This window comes from Musa acuminata, chromosome BXJ3-7, assembly GCF_036884655.1.
Source record: "Musa acuminata AAA Group cultivar baxijiao chromosome BXJ3-7, Cavendish_Baxijiao_AAA, whole genome shotgun sequence".
Taxonomy (NCBI): Eukaryota; Viridiplantae; Streptophyta; class Magnoliopsida; order Zingiberales; family Musaceae; genus Musa; species Musa acuminata.
In genome coordinates, this window is record NC_088355.1 from 40,014,101 (window position 1) to 40,035,682 (window position 21,582).

General features: G+C 38.8%; 2 protein-coding genes and 1 long non-coding RNA gene across 5 annotated transcripts; 1 reads left to right on the forward strand and 2 right to left on the reverse strand.

Moving 5' to 3' along the window:
• Positions 1-661: 661 nt before the first annotated feature.
• On the reverse strand, positions 662-5,932 carry LOC135585276 (putative metallophosphoesterase At3g03305). 2 transcript variants are annotated; one of them, XM_065157806.1, is made up of 5 exons: positions 5,486-5,932; positions 3,635-3,876; positions 1,920-3,245; positions 1,671-1,816; positions 662-1,355 (listed from the first exon to the last, which is right to left on the reverse strand). In XM_065157806.1, the coding sequence occupies exons 1-5, from the start codon at positions 5,781-5,783 to the stop codon at positions 1,322-1,324; spliced, it is 2,046 nt and encodes a 681-aa protein (XP_065013878.1). In that variant the 5' UTR covers positions 5,784-5,932; the 3' UTR covers positions 662-1,321. The 2 variants fall into 2 exon arrangements, with proteins under 2 accessions (XP_065013878.1, XP_065013877.1); XM_065157805.1 differs by having other exon boundaries at positions 1,671-3,245.
• A 207-nt stretch (positions 5,933-6,139) lies between these two features.
• Positions 6,140-7,396, forward strand: LOC135642035 (uncharacterized). The gene is made up of 2 exons (XR_010497856.1): positions 6,140-6,238; positions 7,048-7,396. It is a non-coding gene; the product is annotated as an uncharacterized LOC135642035 (long non-coding RNA).
• Positions 7,397-12,072: 4,676 nt separating this feature from the next.
• LOC135643850 (ABC transporter A family member 2-like) lies at positions 12,073-19,813 on the reverse strand. Of its 2 annotated transcripts, none has more exons than XM_065161221.1 (16): positions 19,135-19,813; positions 17,641-17,872; positions 17,134-17,303; positions 16,847-17,032; positions 16,616-16,711; positions 16,327-16,527; positions 16,076-16,235; positions 15,756-15,979; positions 15,536-15,653; positions 15,370-15,446; positions 15,169-15,258; positions 14,717-14,860; positions 13,393-13,704; positions 13,235-13,315; positions 12,953-13,129; positions 12,073-12,518 (listed from the first exon to the last, which is right to left on the reverse strand). In XM_065161221.1, exons 1-16 carry the CDS (start codon positions 19,501-19,503, stop codon positions 12,276-12,278), a joined length of 2,880 nt encoding a protein of 959 aa, XP_065017293.1. In that variant the 5' UTR covers positions 19,504-19,813; the 3' UTR covers positions 12,073-12,275. The 2 variants fall into 2 exon arrangements, with proteins under 2 accessions (XP_065017293.1, XP_065017292.1); XM_065161220.1 differs by having other exon boundaries at positions 15,756-15,982; positions 19,135-19,807.
• Positions 19,814-21,582: the final 1,769 nt, after the last annotated feature.

Sequence of the window (21,582 nt, forward strand, 5' to 3'; positions counted from 1 at the left end):
TAACATATTATCAACGTTTATAACGTACGTTGTATTAAAAAGTCCAACTTAAGTCATATAACGTACCGTCATTTGCTTTCATAACAGACTACAGTGACGGGAAGAGGAAGCAAGGAACAGAGACGAGCGAAGGAGTTAAGAAGAAGCAGGATGGGAAACGTTCGACCCCCTCGGTTGGAGGAATAAAAGAAGCTACAAGTTCTGGTTGGTGTTCTGAAGCTGATGATTAAGATCAGTGCAAAGGTAACCCTATTTTTGTAGGAATGATTGATGAACTTTGCAGTGAAACTGATGAACAAAAATCACAGGTAATCTTGTTGATTTCCTAGTGAAAAGGAATAGTTTACCGAAGAGATGTCAGTGCATGCAGTTTCAATATGATCTCTTCAAACTTGAACAAGTTGAAACTGAGTCAAAAGAACTTCACAGAACTAATTATCTAGTTTGCAGAGCAAAGCATTTGTCTTGAGTAGTTGAGCTGTGTGGCTGAATGCTTGAGAAGAATTTAGACATCAAATGCTATGCTTCAGAATTCTGTGAATTTGCTGTGGTTGACTACCACCTGCATCAGCACAAGTACCACCTGGCACTAAATTTGACCACAAGAAGACTTTTTTATATGTACCACATACTGTTGAAGTTCCACAAAAACTTGTCATCATATGGAAAGCAAGATTTACTTCATATCAAAAATGAAGTACATGGGCAAAAATTAGATCAACAATATTTAAGTCCTATAGTAAATTGCTCATCCCTCAACACAAAATCAATGAAGGAAAGAAATAGTACATTGCTATTAGATCAAACTTGGAAGACTCAGAAAGGGCTTATATTCAATGTTGTATATTGTCAGTGACAAAAGATGCCATAGCCTACAGTGTCATCCTATCAACACTTGATGAAATATATCGGACTGTTTTGTGATGTTGATGGAAAAAAGACCTTTGTTTTCTGCAATAACAAAACATAGAGAGATCCTTTGGGATATGGTGTAGTTCCATCCTGAACAGTCTAACAGAACAACAGCTCAATACAAGAACAAAGGTTCATTCAGCAAGATATGAGAATAGAGTCGAAATATCAGACCCATTTTTCTGTTCTCTCATGTCGTCTTCCTTGTTTCTAATATCTCTAATCTTGAATTTGGCATGCTACAAATATAATACTCCATCTATCGAAGAAAACTGAGAAAAACAGCTTCACCTTTCCCCTTCTGCCAAGATGCTGACCAAATTTCATCAAGGCGACCAAGTCTTGTACACGGCATACATCAACAGCACTGGAATCATGAAGCAATAAATAGGGGAATTAAGAAACGGGTTCATGTCATACGCCCTGACCAAAGCTCTGCAATTCTGCAATTAAATTAAAAGGAATAGTGAGTGGAATTCGTTCACATAGTCAACTGATTACTATATTTTAGCTATAGGACCGTTGTAAGTACAAGAAATTCTAAGTTCCACAAAAAATAAAAGGTCGTACACCTTGTCTCTGTGTTGGAGGCAGAGGTCAAAACACAATTATATTATTAGTTTCATATAAACACTTTTTTTCTTTACGAAATCCTAGTTCAACAATTTGCAGCCAGATGGGCCTGGACCAACAAACCGCACTTAGAGAACGAGTTAGTCTTCAAGAATTGGAACAAATAAAGAATAAGACAACTTTACCTTCCAGTGCTTCCACAAAATGACTGCAGTAACAAGAAAAAGAAACTTTCTAAACCAGCGTCGACGCCATATGCAATTTGAATCACAAGAACTGGCATTCTTTGTCTGCCCATGGTTATGTTCCAAAGAATCATCCTCCTTTTTCCCTGAGAGCAAGAGATGGTACTTTCGATATGTTGTTCGTTCTGCAGCCATTGCTCCAATAACTAAAATAGTTGGTAAAACAACAAAGCAAAGATGAGGTAATACCACGACCATGACATCAGGTACCCCTAGATACTGGAGCATAGTGTTTTTGTTAAAATTTGGGACAAACCATCCTTGATAAGTCATATAAGCCACAATGCCTCTTTCAGTGAAAACATGTCCAAAGAACCAAGGGAAGAATAACAAGTAAAGCAAATACATAAGGATCCCAAACCATACTACAGTCATCCTAGGGAGTTCCATCAAAGCCAAAAATGCGCCATCAACTAAATGTTCCCTCAGACTCCTTCCAGCAAAATTAGGTCTGACATACTCATATGAGTAATTCTTCTTCCAGCACAGAAGTAAAACTTGTGGAACAAGAAGTAATGAGGTCAGAAACAAGAGGGCAGACCAAAAAGCAGGCCAGTAAATGGAGGCCCACTGGCAACCCATTACGAAAAACTCTCTCCATGTCCAACTAACTTGTGCAGTGAGGCCATTAATAGAGAATGGCCTTAAGTCACTGTAACTAGTTTTGCCAAAAATGTCTATTGCTTCTATTTGCAGCCGATAGCGGCTAGGAGATGGGTCTTCAAATGCTCTCCAGTTCCATGGAGCAACATACAGGTCTCCTCTAGATCCATTCCCTTCAATCTTTCTCATGGAAGAATCTAGTACCACAGTAGGAGTTTCAGGCCGTGTATCATATACCTTCACTGAAACTAACACAATCTCAGTTCTTGAAAATATCAGGGTTCTTATCAGCTCGTAAGATGAGCCTCTCTTCGGCTGACATTTGAAATCATGGACAGATGAAATTCTTTGCATGAACCTTGAGTCCAAAGGAAAAGTAGGTAATATAATAGTCTCCTTGGACCCTAATCTGAAATCTAAATCAACATATGATACTTGACCAGAATCAATAGCCAATATTCTCATAGCTCTACTCCATCTCCAGTCGCCCATCTCCCATTCCCAAAATTCTTTGCTGGAATTAGTACTTGAACAACTCTGTTCATCCATGTTAGTAGGAAATCCTTGATGAATGTTGAACTGATAATACTTTGTTGGATGATTTGATTGATGATGTCGTTTTAAGTTCTTGCCAAACTTTGTATGAAGATGCCCACAGAGATAAGCCGACAAGGAGTGCTTAAGGAACACATCTTTAAGTCCTTGTCCATCATCTGTTAATGCTGAAAAAGACAAAGGGAAGTGCCCAAAGGCAATTTTTGTTATTGTTGATTCAGCATCCCATTGTGAAAGCTCCAAGTCTATGTTTGCAAGTAATTGGTTTGTTGGATGCCCAAACAAGTTTGTTGGGCCACGAAGACCAGTTTCCATTGTACCATCAAAGCCAACAAAAAGATGCTTCCATCCACCATTCTGCATATGAATTGAAATTTATTTATTTAGAGTTTAGGGGGAAACATCCATATAAATATGAAGGTAAGATGTTATCAAATTTTATGCTGTCTGAATGGATAAAGGTACAAAACCAACATGTTTAAATATCTAGATGATTGATATCTTGCAAATATATGGATATTCACTATGTTCCATGTTTTCAATAGACTAATTAGTTAAATTTGTGAGAATAATATCTCCTATGTTGTGCAGATGGGAGACAACAGAGATAAGCCATCAACGGAACATGAGGAATCTCAAGAAACCAGTGGATTCATCAATCTGCATATGCTCATGACAAAAGTAAACAGGAAAAGAGTGACTCAAAGGTGATGATGAATGCTGATAATGATGATTAGTCAACAAACCTGCAATGTGATGCTTTGGACGTTGCCATCACGTCTTAATCTTGCATTTATACTGTACTTTTGATAGTAGTCATAAGCACCACCAGCCTTTGGTACCCCAAAGGAATCATGATTCCCTCTGAGGTCATAAAAGATTTCCTTGTTAAGTCCACTTCTTTGAATGACATTGTCAAGAACATTCTGGTACTCTATCCATTCTACCTCATCTTGTTTCATGGTTAATAAATCTTTGCTTTTTCCATCTGGGATATACATAGATACAAATATGCTCTAGTTAGATATAGCAAATATATTTTAAATGTTAAAATCCTAATTTATTTACTTAAAAAAAATGCAGGAGTTCCTACTCACTCTTTCTTATATTTTCAATTTGTTTTAGGTTTCTAACATGACACTGAAATCAAGTCACAATAATACAACAAGAAAATAGAACAGAATATGGGTACCAAAACATCAACTCTCATATCATTTACTTAAAATTTCAAATCACCATGCTAAAGAAAATGTTTTTGCATGCAGATGAATTGATATTCTCAAACCTTCAAGAGATGTCAGGTTAACATCAACAAAACCCCAAAATCGAACTGAACCAAACTATTCAATACAGTTCGACACATGTTTTTCAGAAATTGGGTTTCTTTCCATCTTGAATATAAAGGAACTCAGTTATTAATCCTCTACTGCTGGATATATAAAATCCAGCTCGTCCTTATTAAATCCTTGCCTCCTATCCTACATCTCCCCAAGCGCCATGAGCTTTCTCTCATTGTGTTCCCTCTCCCCACTCTTTCCCCTTTCTTTCCCATCGACAATCTTGCCAATCTCCAGAAATCCTTTGTCCTGTGTTGAGGTTTCAACCAACCATCTTCTCTTCATCTTCTACAGAAGAAGATGGGCACATGTAAATTAATCAGTGAAGAACTTATTGGTAATTTTGATACATGAGGGATATATTATGGCTTTGTAGCAGATATATTATGTCTTCTTCTTGTTAATTTTCTTTTCTTTCTTCAATTTTCCCACTCACTCATTTCTGCACTTCATGATATCCGATACCAAGGATGACAGGTTTTGACAATGCCATCTTGGGCTAACTGGTGCATACATGTGCAATATGTGCCCTTGTGGAGTATAGGCAATGCCCCACTGGACCAGGTGAAAGAACTTCTGTTTTCTTTATTATTCCTAGAAGTTTCTTCCAATAAATTAATCTCAAAAGAAAGTTCCACCCATTAAGCAATTTAACTGACTGACTGAAAATAGTCCAACAAAGTAATGCAAATGAGCCTCGATTGTCAACATATACCGATCAACAGACTGAGCTCAGTTTTACTGGAGTCCTGACCACTAGAAAAATCAGAGCCAAAGGAACTAGTCCTGTGTCATGTCCTTGCTTCTTAGCTCTTGCTGCATTTACAATATCCCATTCGTTGTCAACCGCAACAATTTGACATTTTTGAGGGGTTAAATATGCAATACTTTTCAGGAACCAAGATGTTGAGAAAGGAGCATTCACCAATTTCACTAATATGTTGAAGAAAGAAAACACTTAGTCTGATCTATATATCGTGCCATAAAGATTACCCCAAAGGGAGATAGAATGTTCATATAAGCAAATATAGGCAAAAAGGACCCGATAAGCATGAATTCATGATGAACCACAAATCAGAGGAAAGGTAACTCCGATGGCTATTCACAATCATCAGGGTCAAGAAAGAGAGAGCAAATTTCACCCAGAACGAAACGGAACAACCATCAAAATGACATTTATTCCCCAAACTGGAAGCAGAGAACAAATTCAGGAAAGATCCAAAGAGCATACGAAACAGATCATTTGAAAGAAGAAGTCACCGGTGAGGTCGCCGGTGATGAGGACGAGGGACGGATTAATCATAGCAAGGGCGGGGCCGACGTAGCGCCGGAGGTCGTAGGCCCTCTCCGGATGGTGGACGCTGAAGTGGAGGTCGGAGAGCTGCACCACCCACACCACCGATTTGGGCTCCCCTTCCACCTCGATCACGTTCCCCCCGGGCTTCCTCGTCCGGCCCTCGGCCTCGGACTCGGGGGAGGATCGAGAGACCGGAAGAACCAATATTGCTACGAAAACCATGGCGAGGAGGTGGAGGAACCACCATTTAGCCACGTCCATGGCGTGGAAGGATGTGCGAAGAAGACGAAGATGGCCAGCAACAGAAGTGGGTTAGACCAAAGAGAAGATTTTGGACAGAATGAGATCCACAATTGAGGCAATGGAAGCCTTCCTACGTTGACATGGTGGGAAGTGGAGAAGGGGGCAAGCAGTAGGCTTCGCTACAGTGGCGGCATGTCTCAGATCAACCTAATGGATTGTGATGATGCAATCTATGCCGTTACATCTGTATTTGATACGGCAGTGTATACGTTTACAAGTGCGTGCCGACCGGTACTTTCCGGTCCGGGTATGAACCGGTACGCGGGCCCGACCTTTTTCAGACGGTCCGGTCCGGTCCGGTCATCCAAGAAATTAAGCGCGTCTCCGCTGCTCGCGGTCCAGCCCCAATCGCGAGCGGAGGGCCGTCCGCTCCCCTTCTCTTCCGTAGCTGCCGCCGACGACGCGACTACCGGGTAATCTCCTATTCTCTTCTTCTTCTTCATCCTTCCTCCTCCTTCTTCCTCCACCGCTTCCTCTACTTCTTCTTCTTCCTCCTCCTTCTTCCTCCACCGCTTCCTCTACTTCTTCTTGTTCCTCCTCGTTCTTCACCGCGGCCTCTTCTTCCTTCCACTTCCTCCTCCACCTCTTCCTATGTATGACCTTCTTCTCTTCTTGAAGAACTTCATAAGTCAATTTCAGATGTGACTAAGTTTTGCATCAATGATTATTTTCTTGTTGCTTATAATGGTCAAATCTAGAAGCCTGCAACGTCATTACTAATATATGCATTTTCTTTAGCCTATTGTATGACATCCTTTTGGAGACTTTTTATCTTAGAAAACCTTGTCATATTCAAATTGAAGAAACAATAGTTTGGAGATTGCACAAGGGAAAAAAGTTAGTGTGGGAAGAACGTCTTAAAAGACACACTTGGAGAAGTTCTGGTATCTCTAAATGCTAATCAATTAAGGGATGCCTAAATGCCAAGTCAAGATAAATGCTGTGCTTCAATGTCTAAGAGGAGCAGTTACATTTAGATAAAATGGCCAATGATGTGATGTCATTGGCAAGTTTGGTTGACTCCTTCCAAACCTTAATATGCTTTAGCTTAAGAAGGTCATCATCTCACAAAGACGACCTATTCCTTTATATTCTGTTCTCTTTTAGAATTGTGGCTCTTCTTCACGCTCCCTGTTTACCTTTACCCTATCAACCAAATAATTAGAATCATACAAATAATTGAGATGTATGTACTAACTAATATGTTCCTTTTCTTGGTCAGGGAAAGCTGCAGTCATGGTCAAATCAAATGTTGCTGCTGAAGTTGTATATGATCCTTCAAATTCTCATTCTTATATATCTCGTTCCAGATTGTATGCTAGTGAAAAGTGGAACTTCGTGGTATAACATGATTCTCTTGTTCTGAATACTGAAAAAGAATGTTAAATGCTAATTTAGATTCCCTTTTAAGAAATTTATGATTGTAAGAGATATTTGTTCTTGAATATTCTTATGCTTCATGAGTTAATCCTGTGAGAGTACAGATCTGGTAAACCTAGAGGAAGAAGAATGTAGTTGGTTGTAGTTGGTACTTACAGACAAATTCTACCAATATTTGCAGTTTCTCTTCATATTTCTGTTTGTGTTCTCGTGTACCCGGTAATCCATGGGCATGATTGGTTGACAAATTGATGTTCCATGAATTTGAACATTTAACTGGCAAAATCAGATGTTGCTAAATATTGTAACTGGCAAGCTTTCAGATGGCATAACTTGTAGCACAGATTTTTTGTTTCAGTTATCTTGGACTTGTTAGATGGATCCTTTGAAACTTTACTATTCATACGATATGATCCAAGATCCGAAATAGGTCTGAAGGCGCTGCTATAATTTCGTAATATTTTTTATATAGTCTGATTTTGGTTTACTTAAATTAAGTGTATTTCTTATATTAGATATGCTAAATGAGATTTAAATAATATTTGAGTTTTGGTGCTTCACATTGATCGGAAGTTCTATTTTGAGTAGAATAGTACTACCATAGGCTCTTATAGCCATCAAAGGCAAAAGGACCTTACTAAAAGGAGGATGTTGTTTCAGATAAAATAGAGGAATTGAAGAATTATGCATGATTATTGCATAAGTATAATTGTTGTGGTTGGTCTCTACTTATTATATTATCTTTTTTTATGATATTTTTATGAAGAACATCTTAATCTCTCTTCCTAAGTGATGGAAAAGTTTAAAGAAGCAATAGTGACACTACAGACTTCTTCATTGTATAAGTTGACTTTTATTCATCTCTTGGATCAAATTTTAATTGTGTTCTAGGTTGATCATCTAGGACTTCTATGCGGTTCTATATAATTTAGTAATTACAGTGCTTGCTAAGGTTGATAGGCATTGTTTTACTATAGATAAGTTGGGGTTCATATTTCATGTAGGAAGTATTGTTATTGAAGCTAGAATTAGTGAAACAAGGGGAATCATAAATTGATGTGAAAATTGTGATTTCCTTCAAGAAAATTACACAATTTTTGGTGGATTTTATGTATGATCTAATTATCTTCTTGAAGAACTTTATAATTCAATTTTAGATGTGACTAAAATTTGCATCGATGGTTCTTTTCTTGTTGCTTATAATGGTCAAATGTAGAAGCTGGCAACATCATTACTAGTATATGCAGTTTCTTGTATTAATCATGTTCACTTATACTATCCCAGTAATTAACTTGCTCTTTTACTTAATTAACTACTTGGGTATGGAGCTTTATAATTCCAAAAATTGTATCATATAGTTTATATCTCAGATCTTTTACGAAATCATGTGTTAGTGAGAGATATAGCTAGCTTTTGAGCTCCAGTAGAAATGATTTGTGAATGATTACTATGTATGTGTGTGTGTGTGAAAATTGAGGAACTCATTCATTAGGGGCACCTCATGAGGTTCATCCGAAGGAACTGGGAACACAGTTCATCCGAAGGAACAGTGTATGTGTGTGTGTATAAATTGACATCATTATCAACGGATCTATCTCGAGAAGAGATAGCTCTTCGGGTCGCAAAGTATACACCTAAGCTACCATAAAAAAAATGTGTGTGTGTGTGTGTGTGAAAAATGACTCAAAAATAACTTTCAAGGAAGAGATGTGTGTGTGTGTGTGTGAAAAATGACTCAAAAATAACTTTCAAGGAAGAGATGTGTGTGTGTGTGTTGTGAAAAATGATTCAAAAATAACTTTCAAGGAAGAGATGTGTGTGTGTGTGAATCGACATCATCATCAACGGTGTGTGTGTGTGTGTAAATCGACATCAGCATCAACGGACCTATCTCGAGAAGAGATAGCTCTTCGGGTCGTAAAGCACCTAAGCTACTATAAAAAAAATGACTCAAAAATAACTTTCAAGGAAGAGAAGAAAGAGTAACTCGATGATGCCCTAGTTGTTTTCATAAAAATGATTACGCTCGAGTGAAGAGGGTCATGATCGACGCAAGTAGTTTTGTTGGCATTCTCTACTTTAACAATTTTTAAAAACTTGGGCTCTCAGTTAATAATCTCACCCCTATGACTTCTTCCTGACATGGTTCATTAGCGACTCTATCTCCTTGCTCGAGACCATGAGCCTACACGTCATGTTTGGAGATGAGCCTTACACCAAAATGATGATGATTAAATTTATGGTGGTTGATATCCCCTTGGCATATAATATAATCAAAAGTTGCCTCACACTCAATAGGCTGAGGGTTGTGGTGTTGACCTACCACATTGTGATGAAATTCTCAACAAGGATCGGCATCGAAAAATTGAGAAGCAATCTAAGCGAGTCATGCTAGTGCTATCTGATGATGATTTTTTCTATCGAAGAGAGTTTAACTTGAGGCACCACCAATAATGGACCCTCGAAATTCTGTTAAGTCCTTGGACAAAGCTCTGAACAAAGCCCTTTCCAATAGAGTTGCTTATCATGGCACCTCGGACAAAGCTCATCCCAATCAGGTCATCAAGATCGAGGTGACTTTATGAGGAAAAGCGAGTGCAACTCATCGATTTTCTTAGAGAGAATACTGAGGTGTTTATATGGTTACTAAGAGACATATCGGGAATCACCTCAAATTTAGCCCAACACCACCTGAACATATCCTCAAAGGCTTGACCAATGAAGCAAAAGCCTTGCAAGTTTGCTCTTGATCGCTAATAGGTGATTAGTGATGAAGTAAATAAGCTGTTATGAGCAAGGTTTATTGTTGAGGTGCAATACCCCCTCCAATGGCTAGCTAATATTGTACTAGTTAAGAAGTTTTAATGGAAATTGAAGTATGTGTGTTGATTATATCAATCTTAACAAGACATGTATGAAGGACAACTACCCTCTCCCCAGATCGATCAACTTGTTGATGCTATTTAAAGTCATGAGCTCCTCACCTTTATAGATGCATTCTCGGGATATAATCATATAATGATAACACCATAGGATCGAGAACACATCTCTTTTATCATTGATCATGTATTATTATCATACCTATCATTTGGGTTAAAAAATACATATTATTTAGGTAAAAAAATACGGGCGCAACATAGGATGGTGAACAAAATATTCAAATATCATATCAAGAGAAACATTAAGATCTATGTAGATGATATGATTATCAAAAGAAATATTCAAATATTCAAATATAGGCGCAACGTAGATTTTGTCGAGACAATTCAAATTCTAATGAGGTACAAAATACGTCTTAACCCATCAAAATGAGGTTCTAATGATGGTCATTCCTCTCCTGCTTCTTGATCACACATGTGCTACTGCTAGTAATCGTGCCACTCTTTGCCCTCCTTCCCCTGCTCCTTGCTCTCGTCTCCTCCTTCGTCACTCAACCCATCCTAAATGAGGTGTGGTGTGCTGTGACAGGATTTTTAAGTTCCTTTATCCGGTTTTACCTTGAAACTGAGCTGCGGCTGAGTTTTAAATCCCATTGAATGAAGGATGAGGTTTTCGTCTTTTCTTTTCCCCGTTCTTGATGTTGCATAATATTTTGATGCTATTGACCTTTTCCTGCTTTGTCTCGGTCAATGACTTACCCGTCTGTCATTCTTCGCGCTTGCCTGCGTCTTTGAATTCCGTTTCAAACTGTTATCATCATCCCTCGTCATGCATGTGGCACTAGCGAAGCGTTCCGTCTCATGCTTTTGTCGACTGTATTTATAGATTAATTCTTCTCATATTATTGATTTTACTGACGGAAGATACTACACATATTGTTACATGCAAAAATAACGTTAAAAAAAAGATCAAAAATAATTTCGATCCTCATCACAATCAAATAGCCATTGACCTTGCACGAAACCGGAGGCGTTGGTTAAGATAGCAAAATAGGACAAATGGGATGGTGTAAGAGAGGAGGATCTTTACTAGCATCACAGTTGGGTAGGTCGTATGGGGATAGCGGAGTCAAAGAGGAGGATAACAAAGCATGAGAAATGAGATAGTGTAAGAGATAGGATCATCATCACACTGTCATTGGGTGACAATTTAGGAGGATAGCAAAACCTAAGGAGTCTACAAAGTCGGGAGAGAATAGCAAAGCTTTATAAGAAGTTATCATTATATGAAATTAATATATTTAAATGATAAGATCTTTTTATCCTTAGCATCATTTTTGAACGCGACAACACATGCCATATGAATCAATAACGTAAGAAAATTAGAATTAAATATTTTATTTTTATAAATATAAAGATAATAATATATTTTTAAAAAATATAAAAAAAATATTAAATATAATTTAAGTATAGAAGTAATATGTAATTAATCCCGGTTTTCTCAATTGTCTTTCTCACTTTTTGTAAGCCAAGTTTTTCGACAAGGAATTCGCTTCCCTCAGGTCAGCGTGTGGGTGTTGCGGCATGTGCACTTGACCCAAAGTGCCTTAAAAGATTAGAAAATGAGCGAGGCCATCGACTTCAACTACACAACCGTCACATCATCACCCCCTACAAATCGAATATTCCCTTGTCGCGTTACAGTTAACAGAAGTCCTCTCCATCGTCAGATCTCACAAGCGTGCGGTGCTCCCGGGAAAGACGAGTGCGAAGTAACGCACACAAAGCATTAGGAGTGCCTGAAGAATGCTTGGATATAAACAGATGGAATATCTTTTGATCCTATTATAGTTTCACTAGACTGAAGGCCGATCACCGAGCCCCGGTGCTCCATTTCTCATTGTGTTCCTCTATACAATTCAAGACAGATGACGATTCACGAGTTTCATGCGAGAGAAAGAGATGGGATAAGCAAAGAAAACACAACGTGCCAAGCTAATAATACCTTCATCTAATTTCCACACACGAAAGGTTGTGTATTAGAAATATCAAAAAGCCAAAAGAATATATAGTACTAGTGTTACTTACACATACTCTGAACTAAGCAAATACTAGCTAGCCCATGCATGCACAAAATGTGAATACAGTACCAATCACACCAAAATCTACAAAGAGACTCCTGGATGACCATTTAACTAATAAGATTTGAATCTATGACAAATCCCAGAGAAGCACCACGAATACTTCCTCTGCGGGAAGGGGCCCGATTCACCGTCGATTGGACGTTGGGTGGTATGTTGGTCTCAGATGAATGACCAGAAATGCAGAGGGTTCCGGTATCATCCTGTTCCCAGTAGACTTCCACCATCAGTCCTCTCGGGTGCTCCGATGATTCTGTTCCTGGAATCCCAACAAACCTAGCTCCTTTCGGGATCTGCATAGTCGCCAGCGGTGAGCAACGCTCCAATTCTAGATCTTTAAGTTTCAGAAGACTAAATGGATTTACCAATATGACAAAACCAGCAACAACATAAGGATGAGATACTTATTTAATAATCTAATCCATTTGTAGAACCTTCAATTCTTATCTTTCCATCTTGTCAATCAAACAAACAAATCCAGTCCATATAAATCTTTAAACATATACCCTACCCGTAGGGAACTTTACTGATCGTTCCTATCAATTAGTCTGGAACCTATCCTTCTTAATTCTAGCAGGCGTATGCAGAATTTCAATTGTTATTCTGGCTTCTCTGTATCGCTCAATGACATGACAAATCTAATAAGAGACTAATTACTAAACTAAACCATGCAGCAGAAACACAGTTCCATAACAAAATCCTTAAATGCTTTAGTAGAATTCCTCACCTGAATTGAAGGTCCGGATGACAAGTTCAGAGTAACCAGATTCTCCTCCATGGAAGAGCTTTCCAACTCAGCTTGTTTTGCTATGTTTAGAAACACTTCCTCGAGGGTTGTTAGACCAAGTTGTATGTCTGAAATCCCAAATTCTTCTTCTCTATCTTGGAGCTCTGCAAAAAAATTCTGCCACCAGAAAGGGAGCCAGATAAGGGCCATTGTATAGATCAGAAAATGCATCCAGCCAGCCAAGGTTGCAAATAAATTCAGTATATGGGAGCATTGAGTTACCGTTAGAAGCCCCTCTTTTTGGTGGGGGATGACAAAAGTTAAAAATGTCTTGTTCTCTTCTTTAGGATCCACATTTAATCGCTGTCGATACCATTCCTATGTCAGGCTATCTCCAGAAAACCAGAAAAGAATCTTAATTTATATTGTATTGCACTTACATCTTTGAAGAACTGCTTCACAGGCTCAAGGTGAGGATTGCTTGTGGGTGCACTACCATAAACGTTGGGAGTTTGACCGGGTGCATTGCTAGGGAAACTCACATTTGCAACATAACCAGTCCCAAATCTTGATTTAAGTCGTATAGAGGTTCCTATACACCGCAATTTTCCCTTAGCCATGATGGCTATCCGGTCACTTAAAATGTCAGCTTCCTCCATGGAATGGGTTGTCAAAACAATAGCTCGTCCTCTTTTAGCATCTTCTATTATGTCCCAGACATGCCTTCGAGTGATTGGATCCATGCCAGTAGTCTGCAACATAAGCCAACATAACAAAATTTCAATTGAAAGACTTGGTGACAAAACATATGTACAGCACTCTGAAGCGAGCCATGGTTTTTCCCACCAAGGGCAAATGGACAGTCTCAATTGTCAATCTACTAAAGGATGTTAATTTTATGTGAATAAATAAAATCTATTATGTGGATGATGCATTCCAATAAATTTACACCTAGTTAGTACTTAGATTTGTCAACATACTATGGTACTATTTATCCAGTTGATTAATATGCCTGGAACTGCAAGTAAAAGTTAAAAAAATAAAGAGATAACTGAATGAGCACTTTCATATGCCTTAAGACTCATTAAATCTATTATTTTGAAATAGTTTGTTTAGCAAAGGGTCAAAAAAATTATCAACAACACAAATATCAAACATTGAGTCGTTTTTAAAGAAAATGAGATAGCATAAGAGATTGCTCACAGATTACCTTATGACAGAAAATGAGACAGCTATTTCTGTACCTGTGCTTCTTATGAATTTTGTTTATGCTCATAAATTATCTAAATTGTCCAAAGAAAATAGATATAACAAATATATAAAGCACAAATTTCTGTCTACATGTTATCTTGTTCTACTTGTAAGACTAGCTGTGTTTCACTGTTTTGGCATGGGTATGGTGTATCGTGTCTAGTTCCGTGTCCATGCTTCTCATAGGTGGTTGGGACTCCCTAGCTCATGTACCTTTAATTTGCTTATTGATCACATTTGTCTCTAATCACTTCAGCAAAGTAGAATGTTTACAGTAATCTAAAGCAAGAGAGCGACAGAGAGACAAAAACAAGAAAATTGTAGATTCTTTTGGTCCTAATATTGTGTTTGTTATTTAACTACAAGGATTCCAGAATTAGTTTCTGCAAAGTTCACAGCTTTGAACAAGCAACCTTCGTGATTCCATGCAAATATGCATTCCTACGCAAGTGTTTATAGATTTCTTCAAGAAACTACGGTAGCATATATTTATGGCTAACTTTCATCACATACTGGCTCATCCAAGAAAACCATTTTTGGATCCCCAATGAGGGCTATTGCAACACTGAGACGACGCTTCATCCCTCCACTATAGTTTCCAGATCTAACTCGAGCAGCAGTAGTAAGTTTTACCTCTTCTAATGACTTTTCAGCTACCTGCACCACCATATAGCATATTATGAGAAGAAGATACGTTGTTAACTTAGAGGAATAAACCAAACTGGTTAAAAATGCTATACAAATCATATAAACCATTTCCAGTTAATACAAGGTTTTTTAACTGATAAATGCTCATTAAAATTGTCAATTTTAAACGTAGACAAGGGATCTTCTTTGGTGAGAAGTAAGAGGCACTTTGCCTGCCAAAAAAAATTTGATCTTAAAAGTTAATGTTCATCAATGCAGATTATAGACATTATATAGACAAAGAAGGACCAAATGCTAGGAGGGTCTTCAGCACCCACCGATTTTATTGTTGATGGAGGCAAACCTTTGATACTAGCAAATAAATGCAGGTGTTCTTGAGCTGATAATTCATCCCATAAGATATCAAACTGGCAAATAGAGAACCACAGACCAGACTTTAATTAGTTTCCCTTTCTAAACAGTCAAAAGTAGGTATTCGCTATCTTATCAACCTATTATCGGGATGAAATGAAGCATACCTGGGGACAAACTCCTATCATCCTTCGAATATTTGACATACCCACTGAGCTCCGAACTGAATATCCATGAATTAATGCTGTAAGAAGATAAAATGACTTAGCAACATGGCATTACTTCTGTTCACACATAATGGAAGGATAGATTAATAACGCAAGATTATTCTACCATCTCCTGCTGTAACCGGTGTAACACCAGTAAGGCAATTAATCACAGTGGTTTTCCCAGCTCCGTTAGGTCCAAGAAGGCAAAACAGCTGGTCTTTTGCAAGGTTTACCCATATTCCCTAAGTTTCAATACAGCATTATGAAATGTTCAAGCAATACATGCTTGGCATCTATAAGTTCTGGCACAAACTGACAAGTGAAATGGTAAAAAGAGGAAATACCTTGACAGCATGATATGGTGAAGATCTCTGGCACTTGCAACAACCAATTTTTGTAGTTCCAGGATATGTTTTTGTTAGACCACGTATTTGAACTGCAACATTTGGATCAACTTCATTATTAGCAGCTTGCTGCTTTACACTAGTTTCCTCTGCTAGGACATCCTCATCACTTGGAGTAGCATCATCCAATGGTGGAATTGAACCAGAACAGCTACAGAGACTACCTTCTGATGTACAGAGAATGAATCTTTTAGAATCCTCTGAAGTCATACTACATATGGAGCAATAATAAATTTGAAAAATAGAAAAATTGGTCATACCTTCCACCTTGTTTCCATCATTCCCAGTCCAGTATGAGGGATTCAGAAAATAAAACATTGATTTTCTCACACCATTTGAGTTTGGAATAATATTGTCAAAGTAAATTGCCAAAATGAACCACACAAAGAATGTTGATATGAGCCATTTATAGATATCTTCCTGTTAAATATATATGATTATCGTCAAACCTAACCATCATAAAGAAGATAAACAGTGCAAACTTTACGCTCAGAATGAACTCATATCATACAATAGTTATAGTGCAGTCAGGTTCATATGTAGTGCATTCTCCACGCCTGCCCCAACTAATTCCTTCATCTTCAGAAGTAGCTGTCTCATTGCCTAGCAAGTCAAGAGCTTTGGCGAGAAGGTTGGGGGGAAATAGAGACCATATAACTCGATAGAGTTTTGTGAAGTTGCTATCATATGGAAACCCGAATACTGTAACAAGCTGTGGTGACAAGATATGTTAATTCAATTTTCATTCTCCACAGTAAGATGCATTATCAAGCTTGCGATTATCAATATGAAAACTTCACCTGAGTCAGAAAACCGATTATGAATATTGAGAACCCAACTGTAGTTGCTGATGATGACTTACTGACGAAGGCTGATATCATAAAAGCAAAACTTAGCTGCAAAAAATAGATTGTGTAAGATTCAAGGAATATTGGCACAAACATGTAGAATAAGCAAGGAAATTTTGGAAAGATGATTCATATCCAAACTATCCTAATCAAATGCCATACATCTGCTAGAGAAAAAATTACCATATTAAGTTGGAAAAGGAAGAACAAGAGAAACAGAACAGCAAAACTGTTATGCAAGAAAAAGTTGAATTGAAACATTATCCCGAACAGGACTGTGAAAAGTGCTGCAACCACCGTCAGAAAAGCCTCCCATGTAAACCAAGAAAGCCAATAAGCAGAATCATATAGGCCCATTATGGACATAGCCTGCAAATACTTAAAAGAATGAATCATTAGCATTTTGAATTTGCAAGTAGGAGAGGTCAACAGATGAAAACCTCAAGACCAGGATAAGCATAAGTTACAACCTGACGAAGTTTAAGTTCTTTTTCAGTGACCAAAGAGCTAATTTGAAATACAAAACCAAACATGGCGATCGCAAGGAAGAAGGTCGGTCCTGCAGTACCAACAGCAGAAAAAGTTTCTGTGGCTGGGTGAGCAAACTCCTTGAACCCCACCGTCCACTTAAAATTTGGATCTGCGGTAAGAAAATCCTAATAAGTAATAGAAACAAAGTGAAAGTAAATCAGCTATCAAATTAGTGAATGATAACCTAAAGGACTCTCAAGTTTCAAGACATCAAGAAGGGCATTGAGAAGTTTATGACAGCACAGAAAGTCATTTAAGAAGCTGTTTTTACTTTCATTTGAAGTGATTATCTTATTATACATTAGCAGATATTTGTGTATAACTGAATTAATGTCAACAAATTCAAGCTTGCTCAAGATAGATGTAGTTATAGATTGAGTTTAGAAGCTACCAAATATGACTTATCAAACATTCAAAGATCAACAAACAGAAAATGTCTATAGCACCTCCAATCAAGGATCTAGAGATTTCACGCTCTGCAGCAATCTGAAGTGGGATTTGAAATTTGAAAGTAGGGTCCTCATAGCTTCCTCGTTTGGCTACAGCAGTAGAATTCGTCTGGATTCCATAGCTTATGACAGTCGAATTCCTCTCCACAAAATGCAAAGCACCTGGGCACCGCATAGGATTGCTTTCAAGCCATGCATCCACTTCAGCTTGAGTTCTGAAAGATTTGACCTATAATATTGATGTGTAGATCACTTCTTTCAGAAGTACTAAAAAACAATTACAATAGCTATCTTAAATGTTTCATTGGAAAAGAAAAGTGATGGTGTATCTAATGCAGTGTGGGCTAACAAACAAGCAAACTTGGGAACACGTTTACAAAGCTCAAGAATAAAGATCTGCAGCTTAAAGACAACAAAAGATTGGCACAGAACAAAGCTATTCTGGAGAGATGGAAGACTAAAACAGTCTTCCCGGCTTATGCCATGCATCATAGCATTTAGTCACATTGACTACAAGACCAGTAGCAGGAGGAAGATTAAAATTTTGACTATCTATCTGGCTTACTTATGCAAGAAAAACAGTAGGAATGTGGAGGTTATCAGCATTTGAACAATCAAAACCATAGATACTAGAAAATACCCTGTCCTCAAGTTCAAAGGCATATTTTGGCTCCTTAAATTACTAGTAAGAGATTGGGAACATTAAATATTGATTAAAGGAAAATAGGGATGAAAGGGTGGAATTCTTTATTGAATGTGATGGATTCTTATATACTAAACTTGATTGTGCAAGTGTAGGATATGCCATTAAGAATGCAAGGGGAGGTTTGGTGGCTGCTGGATGTACCAACTGCAGAGTTCAAGGTGCTAAGCAGGCTGACTGCAGAGCAATCAGTGAGGGTCTTAAAAGGGCTGAAAGCAAACTGTGCGTCGAATCAGGTGCCTTGGAGATAATTCATTATATCAACAATCAAAAGCCATGGCCTTGGAGGTTGAAGAGTTTGGGAGATGACATTAGAAGAATTAGTTCTAATGTGAATGTTATAAGTTTTGTTTACATTCCTAGGGAATTTAAATCTCCTGTCCCAAAGTATTGCCAAACTCAGTAGCAGATTACACTTTCTTGCGTATGGGGAGCTGAAGCTTCCTCATTTTTGTGTACTAATGTTTGTATCGAACAAAACAGAGAAAAAGGAAATCGATGGCAGACCTACTGTTTTATTCACTCAATTCCTTCAACTTTATAAAAGAAAAATTAGATAACGCAATCAAGCTGTCCAGTAATTAGACGATAAATACGGATCGCCATGACTGCTGTTTTCGATAGCACGTTTTCAGTAATCTACTCGAAGAAAATAATAGAAGTTCCTTTCGATTCCCTGCAAAGCCAATTCGCCAAAGAACCAGTACTATAACAAGGTAAATCAGGAGGAACGGGTAGGAGAATTTCCAAGGCCCTACCACCAGAAATAAATGATAACAAGAACTGACCTTCTCGGCGGGGATTTCCCTGCCGGGGTTGTTCTTCATAATGGCGGAGACGATGGTGGCGATGCGGGCGCTGGCGTTGCCGCTCCAGATGAAATCGTGGCAGGGGGTTTTGACGTAGAACTTGTCTTCGCAGGGGGGGATGGGGGGCAGGATGAGGGGCTGGGGGTCGTGGACGTTCTTGTAGGCGGTGGTAGAGGAGAAGCGGGACTTGACTGCCTTGTCGATGCAGAAGATGAGAAAGATGAAGAAAAGGGAGGAGAAGAGCTGGAGGAAGGCGGACTTTTTGTGGCGCCACGTCAAGATGAAGTTCTTCCTCAGCAAGGCCGCATACTGTTGCGTGATCAGGGGTGCGCCGCTCCTCAGCTCCATGGGAGGGACGAGAGAAGGCCCTTCTTCTGCCTGTTCCCTATACCAAGAACCGCCGGAGGAGGCGGCGAAAGTATGGAGGGGGAAGCGTTTCACTTTGGCCTTCGGAGGGGGAGGAGATTACTGGGAGGGGCCATTTATAAATGACTTCATAAACATAGACGACGGAGGGCTCTTTGGGTTGACTCATCGCCGGGATCGGGATTGTGGTACAGGGCGATCGCCGCAAGTACTTCCGAGATGGAATTTTCCATGGCATTGATTGATGGTACGCGACAAACCAACGATTTCCATTGGTATTTGAAGCTCTTGATTAAAACCCTGCTCAGTTTATTTTCCTTATTAGATTCTGGATTTGAGGGAGTGTTGGAAGGTGAGATTTGGATGATGCATTTCTTAACGATGCAAATTTTGGAGTGAGAGTTTGGTTAAGATATCGATATTTCAAACCCCCAAAGAGAGGAAATGTAGATGGGGTCCATCAAACTGGGGAGGTACCAATTTGGGTATTTGGGACATTTGACACCGACTGCACCGTTTCTTCTATTCTATTGATGGGAAACATATATATATATATATATATATATATATATATATATATAAGGACGAATTAGTCATTCTATTGTCAACTGGGTTTGGGATGCATGGGTCATTTCCGGAATGTGATTGGGTACCATCGTCAAGATGCAGCGTCAAGGTTGCAAAGGGTGCCCTGGGAATTTGAAGTGGAACCGGAACTCCACGAACTCACGCGCCCTTCGATGGAAGGACTACCTTGCGTCCACGCTTGAAGAACAATGCGAGCCACTCCTGCTTAATTTGCACCGCTTCGTCCCTGGGTTTACTTTTGCTGGCTGCTCATCGGACTTCCAACGCGCTGCTGCAGGAACAGTTTTCTGCATTCTAAATTCCTCCCTCCCGAGTCTCACTGTCATGTCTCTCAAGAAATTTGGACTTCTCGGTTTAAAAATGCTAGTGGACACCCGCACCTGTCCACGTCCCACAGCAGAAGTTTCATGCTTCCTTCGTTTCGCCTTGAGTTCCTTCTTCTTCTCAGTGCAACAAGTGAATTGCTTTCACACCACGATACGAGATGCAGGGGAATCATTTTCTTATTCATCATCTCAGTGCAACGAAAGCCTGAACCTGCATTTTTTTTTTCTTTTCGGTGCACCTTCTTCGATCTTATTTATGCAAAGACAATGACCATGTAATGTATCTGCCAATCCCTGCTACACCCTTGGCGTCTTCTAATAACCAGGATCGATCAGTGCAGTTGAAGAGATCAAGTCTATGTTATTAATAAGCAAGGAACTATATACGTATGTGCGTATGTATGTATTAACGCGTTCCGAATTTTCCGCTTCGTTCGACATCTTCTGCAATGGACATCTGAAACGAATGTTCTTCATGCGAAGTTGCACAGAAACGATCAAAACTTTGGCAGTATGACCACGTCTCGGACGCTCCAGTAACCAACGGAGAGATAGGCGGTACGTGCGTCAGACTGGCGTTACTGTAAACTTCTCCGAGCATTCCAAAATCCTGGTGGAACGGAGACGAGTGGTAAAGAACGCAATCAGATTCAAACTATTTGTTCGAATCTGTGGTCAAGCAGCTGTATATCCCCATATATCTGATTTATTCCACGTTCATAAACCTACTTCAAGTCGCAGGGTGTGATGTTGTCTCGCTCTCAAGATATCGATGCTGAACTTTCTGCATGATTAATGTTTCTTGTTGTGATGCAGTAGGTAACTCAATTATATTAGTGACTCAGTCAACTATCACGTCCTTCGGATGGGTGAAGGCTGTCAATGTAGCATGACGTATCTATACATGTCCATGTCTATTATATTACCCCTTTACCTGTTCATTTTATCCTTTGAATGAAATTCCAAGCTTGACTGACCGGCCCTGTTGAATGATGCCATGGGAATGCAATATGAGTTGCTTGTGCGTGAAGGAACCTAAAATAATAATAAGATATATAGGAAATAGATCCCAAGATTTCTGTTTAAGAGAAGCCTTAATGACTCTAAATCTGTTGCTTTGCGATATCTGCTCCGATATTCGTTCATC